Source organism: Momordica charantia (genome assembly GCF_013281855.1).
Source record: "Momordica charantia cultivar OHB3-1 chromosome 5 unlocalized genomic scaffold, Mcharantia_2.0 BLBB01000005.1, whole genome shotgun sequence".
NCBI classification, from domain to species: domain Eukaryota; kingdom Viridiplantae; phylum Streptophyta; class Magnoliopsida; order Cucurbitales; family Cucurbitaceae; genus Momordica; species Momordica charantia.
Genome location: NW_028275163.1, coordinates 7908648 through 7917164, shown reverse-complemented (window position 1 = coordinate 7917164; position 8517 = coordinate 7908648). Strand labels below are relative to the sequence as shown.

Sequence of the window (8517 nt, the reverse complement as noted above, 5' to 3'; positions counted from 1 at the left end):
TGATTACATATATACGTCAATTACTGCTAAATTATGCTTGCTTCGGCTTCAATTTCTTTAGGTTGAATTTAATATTTAGATAAATATTATAATTTATAACCACTGCTACACAGTCTCACGTCCGCTTATCTATTTTAACAAAACAAAAACTCACTCGTTACAAACAAAATAAGTTGTAACAAATTAGTGCACACAATCAAACTCTTAACAAATTAATGGAGAAGATAGACAAGTAAATAAATATCTCAAAAAACTAAATTATGGCAACTAAATCTAGCACTAATATTGCCTCTATTTGTAATATGGTAAGACTATGTTTAGAATTGGAATGGGAATGAATCAAAATAAAAATAAATCGAAACGATATTGTTTACCAGAAATTTTCTGTAATCAGAGTCATAATTCTTTTGATGTTATTTACTAAAATTGTCTGGAATCGGAATTGGTATTAGGTATATGACAATTACTAATATACTCATTTTTTCAATAATTTATCTAATATTAGTAATAATGAATAATTAAAAAAAAATTGCATCAACTAAAATACTTTTTTATTAGAATTTAGTATAAAATTTTATTATTTTAATATTCAATAACAATAAATTCTATTTTAAAAAATCTATTGATATTAATTAATAATAACAAAGTAAAAAAAATTAAAATTAAATATAAATTTATAATATTTAAAATAAAATTATACCAACCAATAAAAGTTGTATAAATTTTTATTAGAAGATAAACATTAGTAGTAGAAATGAAAAAGAAATAATTAAAAAAAAATTGTGGCTCTCATTAATAAAGATAGAAAACGATATAAGTAGTAAAGTAACTCTCGAATTAGGGTGTAGAAGAAAAATGAGATTATCTTTGGATTCCCAAATTTGAATTGGGACCCACAATTTGATTTCGTTCTTATAATTTGATAAACACGATGAGAGTGGATGAAAAAAAAAAATAATTCTCATTTCAAACATGGCCTATTTTAAGACTTATTCGAATGAAAATCTAACCAGAGGTATAAATTGCATCATGGCGTATTTTAAAGACTTATTCCAATGAAAAATAAGAGTAATTTTAATTAAAACACTTATGTATTTGGTTACATTTGTTTTACAGTGATTTAATTACTTTTTTTTTGTTACCATATTATAACGTGAATTTACAAGTGCCAAATTTTCATAAAGTGAGATTTGAGAATGATTGATGATAGATTATTATAAATCTTCTTTCGCAGAGAATCAACTTTCAAATTCTCTATAGATTCTTTTTCTTAGCTCTTCACATTAATTTTTGATGCATTGCTATATATTCTCAATATTTTATGTGAATTTTTGTGGTTTCTTCCATATTTTTCAAGGAAAAGGGAAAAAAGAAAAACAAAATATATCACATAATAAATTTTGATAATTTTGATTATTTTTATTCAACAAACGTGTAGTGAGATATTCACTTTCAATCATGTTTGAATTGATATTATTCCAACTTATTTAAGAGGCAAATAAATTCTATTTTTTAGTGATTCACAAATTAATGATATTTTCTTGGTTAAATTATATTTTTGCCCTTGAGTTTTATATTTATTTTATTATGTTATTTAAATTTGGCATCAAAAAACTATATTAATTCTCATGGGTTAGTTTTTCTCTCTCTTTTTAAATTATTAAAATTATTAAACTTGACGTAGATTAGACACGTTTCTTGTTATCTTATCTAATGAATAGATGATTTTTTTTTCAATAAATATAAAAGTTTGGAGATTTGAATTGCAACTTTCGAAGGAAGAAATAAATTCTTTCAATGTTGAGCTATATCCCTAGCAAAAATTTTGAAAGTAAGAGGAACTAAAATATTTAAATAAAATAAATATAAAGTTCATATACTATATATATATATGTACATATACCATATATATATATATATTTTTTTGAAAACATATACTATTTATTTATTGTTTTCGATTCTACTACAATATAATTTAAAACATTAAACAAAAACAAAAATAATTAATGATATTGACTTATATATATATTTTTAGGAGAGATATTGTGTTTACTCTTTAATATTTGCACGCACGATCGAATTAATGTGTTTGATGATGACTAATTTTGACTTTTAATAGTTTATTTCTTAAAATATAAATGTACTATTTCATTTAATCTAATATTATTTTGTTTTCAATTAAAAATTTGTAATTGTAAGTTTAACTTATATAATGTTTTTTTATCAGAAAAAAAACCATTATTTTTTGTATGAAATATTGATAATATAATTTTCTAATATATGCAAATAAATTGTAAAATATTTGTATATTATTTGGCCTTCTAATACTCAATTTTTAGGATATCATGTTTTTTTTTTCTTTTTAAACTTATGAAATGTATCGTATAATCATATATGATCCATACTCAAACATGCCAAAATATTTCAAGAAGGATTTTAATTGTTCAAAATAAAATTTCTTTTCGCAATTTTTCTTAAATACCTCAAATATGAGGGTGAGACCCAAACTTACCATCTAGAAAGGAAAGTACGAAAACTTTTAGTTATTAAACTACGTTTAAAGCTTTTCTTTTAGTACGACAATATGTTGAAATGTGGAATCCAAACTCACGATCTTTTGGCCGGGACATATGTTTTAACTAATTAATCTATGTTGAAGTTGACAAACTATACTTACAGATTTAATTCTTATAGAATGAAATTTGACATCATACAACCCAAAGTTTGCTAAAAAAATCAATACATGAAATAATATAGTCGAAATATTACTTTATTTCTAATAAGCACTAAAAACTATCAAAGTGAGGGTGAAAATTTGAACCTTCGACCTTATGATCAAGAATATGCATTTTAACCAGTTAAACTATATTCAAATTGACAATATAATTATTAATTTATATTTTAATTTAAGAAAATACACACAATACTCACCAAAATTGTTTCATTTAATCGTTGAGTTTGAGTATATTTTCGAACCTCCAACCTTAAGGGAAGAAATAAATGTCATTTATGACACTCAGCTATGTTCATGTTCGCAATACCTCTATAATTGTCAAAACGAGCATAGTTTGACATATATCTCCAACTAAGAGCTCGTGAATTGAATCCCACACTCCCACGTATTGTAAGAAAGAAAAAAAAACACTTCTATGACAAGTATTTGTTACTGGAATTTTGTGGAATTTATCAATCCAATGTAACCATTTTTCTAATTTAGTTACAAATAAAATATTAATTCCATTATTCATATACTTAAAAGCAAATAACTCAGAGAAACTTACATTGTACGGCAAAAAATTCCAAAATTCCAAAAATACTTGAAAAGAAGTGTGGGACTTTATTTTCACACCTCGCAGCTCCCGATAGCTTAAAGAAAAATTTCAAGTAAAAATGAAAATTCTCCAGTGAAAGAAAAAAAAAACTTACTTTGAAAGCAAAGATATTTTGGTTTGCAGAAAGTTGATAATAAAAACAAAAGCGAAAGAAGAGGAAAAAGGAAAGGGGGAAGAAAGAGTCCATTTTTCTTTCTAGGATACCATCTTATTCTTAATTCAACCGTTAAGCAATTGCAGCGGAATGCGTTGATTTGTTCAGTCTAAACACTTTGCCCACTACTATTACTATAAAGTAAAGTTGGTTCAACAACAAAGAACATGCCCATTTCCATTTCCATTTCCATTTCCATTTCTAGTGAGAGAAATTTCTCTCTCTTCATCATCATCTTCCAACCGAAAGAAAACATATAAATCTCGCAAAAGGCGAAAGGTGGGCAGAACCAAAAGCAGAATTCCAACCAGCAAAACCCCATTTTCAAAGCTCCATCTTAAAGAAGGAAAAAGAAAACCAGAGTTAGAGAGAGAAAGAGGGGCTGCCCAGCAAGTTTTTTCTTCGAAGAATTCCGCATGTAGCTGAGGAAGAAGCACGGAAATAGAGAGAGAGAGAAAACCCTTGTCTGATTTTTCCTTTTTCTTTTGGGTTTTTTGTTGTTGCAGCTTTTTGGAAGGGGGGTCTTTCGAAGGTCTCTTGCAGGGGCTTATTTCGGGTACCAATTTCTTCTGCTGGGCCTTTTTGGGTTTTCTAATTGTTTGTGTTCTTCGATCAACAGTGATTCTTTCTTTTCTTTTCTGAAATTTTGTGAGGCTTTGTTTGAGCAGAAATTTGCAGAGGATTTTCGGCAACTGCGTCATTTCTGGAAGTAATTTCAACCTCCTCACCCTCTGTTTTACTTCTTTCCCTTCTAGGTCTTTTACTGTCTCTGATTCTGTTTTCTGCTGCTGCTGATGCTTAAATTGCTCATGATTGATCCCTTGTTTCTCTCTCTTTCATGGAAATTGGGGGTTTGTTGAAATTTGTCTGTGCCTTTTGAGTTGACTGTCAAATTGAGGCTGCTAATTCTCATAAACTATGGTTCTGTTTTGCTTTGGTTTGAATCACTGTGGAATATTATCTGTATTTGTTAGGAATTTTGGGTGGTAGTTTTTACCTGTGTTCGTTTTGGACCATGTTGGGGGTTGGTTATGAACTAGATACTGCTAATTTTTATAAACTATGATTTTGTTTTCCTTCAAATCACTGTGAAAAGTATTCTGTTTTTGGTATGAATTTTGGTGTTTGTTTTTCTTGAGTTTACTTGTGGTCATTGTTATCTGATTGATGCTCGTTAAGTGACTGCTGATGGACGACGGAAGGTGCCCCTGCTTTTTAAGCGACCCCTCACAAAGGGGTCGTTGTGAACTGGACAGGAGTAGTGTGCCAGCCTAGCGTTGGAAAGATCCTCTTTACAACAAAGGAAAGAAATCAATTGGGGACGCTAGGGAATGGATAAATTCCCTTGACCCGTTGTTTCGCACCATCTTGGGGTTGTTTGTAGGAATTTGTCTGTATTTTCTGGGTTGGTTAAGAACTTGATAATGATAATTCTTGTACACTATGGTTTTCTTTTGCTTCAAATCACCGTGAAAAATAATCTGCTTTTGGTAGGAATTTTGGTGCTCATGATTTTTTAACTGTATTCGTTGTTATTTGATTGAGGTTTGTTGAGCGATTACACAATAATTAATCTGTAATCGTTATGAATCCCGTAAAATGGCTGATCTGAAGCTGAAGCTTTTGTTTTCCTTACCATTCAGGGAAACACATTAATGCAACGAATATGGGAAAGAAAGGCAGTTGGTTTTCTGCTATAAAGAGGTTTTTCACTTGTCAATCAGGGGAGGCAAGTTGTTTTCTTAACTTCCTATTTAGAAAGTTTGTTTATATTTATGTAATGATGTTAATGACAACGATTGGTACTGTTTTCTCGATTATGTTATTTGTGCAACTGTCGCTATCGGTTTTGGTTGCAAATGCATGAACATGAGGAGAATCCAACCTTTTTGACTATGAACATTCTCGTTTGATAATACAGGTGGATCGTGAGAATAATAGTGGAAATGAAAGAAAGGGAGATGGAAAAGGAGCGCCCACTTCCTTCATTCCTCTCTTTAGAAAGCCAAGCACAGTCGAGAAAATCTTTAGCGATTTCGAGAGGGAGCAACAGTTAGTAGCAATTCAGCCTCCTGCTCCTGAACTGCCATCAACACCACCGTATATACCTCCTCCTCGACCCACTTCCCCCCAGGCTACTTCACCTCCTAGAGCTGCCTCTCCTAGGGAACCATCTCCTGAGATTTCTCCTCCTACAGTTGCTTCTCCTCCTCGAGCTTGCTCGTCAACCATCCTCAATCATCATGAGGAAGTCAGCTACATTCCAACGGTCGTCAATCATCACAAGGAAGTCAGCTACATCCCAGAACCAATCAACACGAACAATCTTTCTTCAGCTATTAAGATCCAAGCAGCCTACAGAGGTTATGCGGTAAGATTTGTTTTCTTTGTAACTGGAATAGTTTAAGCTATAAGCAAAAACATTGAAACTGTGAACCGCCTACAGTACTGCAACGATTGAAAATCGATATGACTGATGATTTGAACTTCATAATTGGCAATGAAACTGCTTATAATTTTGCAGGCAAGGAAAAGCTTCAGAGCATTGAAGGGTCTGGTGCGGCTTCAAGGCGTTGTACGAGGGAATAATGTGAGGCGCCAGACTTTGAATGCCAAGAAACAGATGCAGCTGTTGGTTCGGGTGCAGTCTCAGATACAATCACGACGGATCGAAATGCTCGAAAACCAAAGGCAACTCCAGGATCATCCCAATGATAAAGAAGCTCAGAGTACCTTTGGCACAGTATGTTCTTTAGTTTCGTTTGAAATTCCTTTTCTTTAGAAGTGAACATATTAAAGTTTATTTAGTGACATTTCCGTTTCTTGTGTCTTATTTAGTGACATTTTTGTTTCTTGTGTCTTGTTTTCCTTTCGGGAAGGAAAACAAAAACACAGTTGCTAATTACTTCTTATTGCTAGTTTTTTTTTTAATTAGAAAAATAAAAAACTATTTAAAGTTAAAAAAAAGGTGGAAATTAAAGTTGAAAATGATAATTTAAAAAATAATCTTTAGAGATGTTAGATCCTATCCTTTTTTGTGACCTTTTCCCAAAAATGTTAAAAAGAAAAGAGATTTTGATGATTTTTGTTTGCTCGTGATATCAAATAGCGATACAAACTTCCTGGTTTTGCTCAGTAAGAACACTCAGCCTCTATTTTCTTTGGAGATTCGGGAGATGATGCTCGTTCGATTTGTGGTTGAACAAGCAGGCCGATCGATCTTATTTGAAATGCACATTTACCGAAGACGTTAGAGTGTAGATACATTTGTAGTTGATTCATTGCGAGATCTTCATTCTATATCTTATATTTCCTGTTTTCGTTATTGAATTAAATTTCCTTTACTCGAGTAAACGGTATCGAGAGTGTCGTTTGGAAAGAGCTCTATAAGTTGTCTCTATCAATCTTTGGTCTGTAATTATTACTCATGCTTGTTAATGTCTGCATAGTCTGAGGGAGGTAACCATGAAGATTGGGATGAAAGCTCACTAACAAAGGAGGAAAAAGACGCCCGACTGCAGAGGAAGGTAGAAGCCGCCATCAAACGGGAACGAGCAAGGGCATATGCATACTCCCAATCCCACCAGGTATCGACCCATTCGAGATTTGATCGTAATCCACATCAATAACATTGTGTTGCATTTTCAGATGTTATGTTTATTCTTGCTCAAAAATTGCAGAAAACCACTCCAAAGTCAGCACTGGATTCTCAAATGGATACTTGCTCTGCTGGAGTTCCGAGGTGGTTGAAATGGTTAGAAAATCAGTTACCCACCGAGGCTCATCCGAAGCATCCTATGCCGAGACCTTCAACGCCACCGCCAGAGCATAAGTCGAGCCCACGGTCTCCATCAAGCAATAACAAGCGACACAATTTCGGCTTAGATGGTAGGGATACTCCCACACCAAAGTCTACAAAATCAACAGCATTCTCAAATGCAAAGCCTGCACGGTCTCCGCATCGGTTGAGAACCCCTCAAACAGCAAGGTCAAACATCTCCAACGACTCAAGATCGCGAGGCAGCAGAGCACTGTCTCCTTTCGACATGAGGTTAAAGGACGACGACAGCCTCGCAAGCTGCCCCCCTTTTATGGCACCGCACTACATGACCCCTACAGTTTCAGCCAAAGCGAAAGTGCGAGCTCATAGCAACCCGAGGGAGAGGTTTCCCGGTACGCCGAGGAGTGAAGCATCCAGCAGGAGGCAGTCATTTCCCCTGACACAAGGTGTAGGATCATTTAGGAACAGAGGTTTGATGTCGTCGCCGAGGGATCAAATGACAGTAGACGACAACCAATCGGTACGATCGGTCGGGAACTTCAGCTTTGTTTCACTACCAACTGGAATTAGAAGGAAACCGTTTAACAGATTTGTGTGATTTGATTAACCCCTGTGTTCTTGCTTCTCTGGTTTTTAATGATGATGATTGAGTGTATTTATTGTCATATGGTTTTGTGTTGAAGAAATACTGATTGTGTAATAAAGAAACTCAAGGTTTGGGTTTGGGGTTTTTTAATGTTATACTTTAACTACTTCACATTTTCTTGATTATGAGATGAAGTATGGATTAAGACATAATTTTTTTTTTTTAATTTTTAAACATTGTTTATTCAATCTTCAAATTGGTTAACACCATCAACTAACTTGTAGCTTATTAGAATATTTTAAATAGCTTATTAAAATATTTTAAACCTATGTCGGAGATTTAATTCTCCATTTCGTCTCTTTCGAACTTACAAATAAAAGTGCTATATTATACTATGTTCGAAGTTGAACCTTTGATCTTTCACTCTATCAATAGTAGTAATAATAATAAAAAAAACAATAGTAGTAATAATAATAAAAAAAAATCAATCTAATGAGTAGATAACTTCATAACTAATGAGCATGTTACATCATTAATTTTGTTAATGTTATTAGGTGGAGGGAGTAAATAAAAATGTAGTTGGATTAAAACATTTTTTAATGGGGGTAAACACATTTTTACTAAATTTATAATTTAATATAGGTCATATATCTTTCTAGATAAA

The 8517-nt window shown here is 32.5% G+C and overlaps 1 protein-coding gene across 2 annotated transcripts; it reads left to right on the top strand.

Annotated features, from left to right (window-relative positions):
- The first annotated feature begins 3571 nt into the window (after positions 1-3571).
- On the top strand, positions 3572-8019 carry LOC111025400 (protein IQ-DOMAIN 13). Of its 2 annotated transcripts, none has more exons than XM_022303254.2 (7): positions 3572-4042; positions 4155-4241; positions 5130-5215; positions 5408-5857; positions 6011-6229; positions 6936-7073; positions 7167-8019. In XM_022303254.2, the coding sequence occupies exons 3-7, from the start codon at positions 5153-5155 to the stop codon at positions 7863-7865; spliced, it is 1569 nt and encodes a 522-aa protein (XP_022158946.1). In that variant the 5' UTR covers positions 3572-4042; positions 4155-4241; positions 5130-5152; the 3' UTR covers positions 7866-8019. The 2 variants fall into 2 exon arrangements, with proteins under 2 accessions (XP_022158946.1, XP_022158944.1); XM_022303252.2 differs by having other exon boundaries at positions 3573-4042; positions 4155-4195.
- The last annotated feature ends 498 nt before the right edge of the window (positions 8020-8517 follow it).

Bases quoted from the DNA above. Each gene is read 5' to 3' on its own strand.
- LOC111025400 (XM_022303254.2), top strand. From the start codon at position 5,153: ATGGGAAAGAAAGGCAGTTGGTTTTCTGCTATAAAGAGGTTTTTCACT. The intron at 6,230-6,935 runs GTATGTTCTTTA...ATGTCTGCATAG, and splicing joins CTCAGAGTACCTTTGGCACA to TCTGAGGGAGGTAACCATGA. The intron at 7,074-7,166 runs GTATCGACCCAT...CAAAAATTGCAG, and splicing joins CATACTCCCAATCCCACCAG to AAAACCACTCCAAAGTCAGC.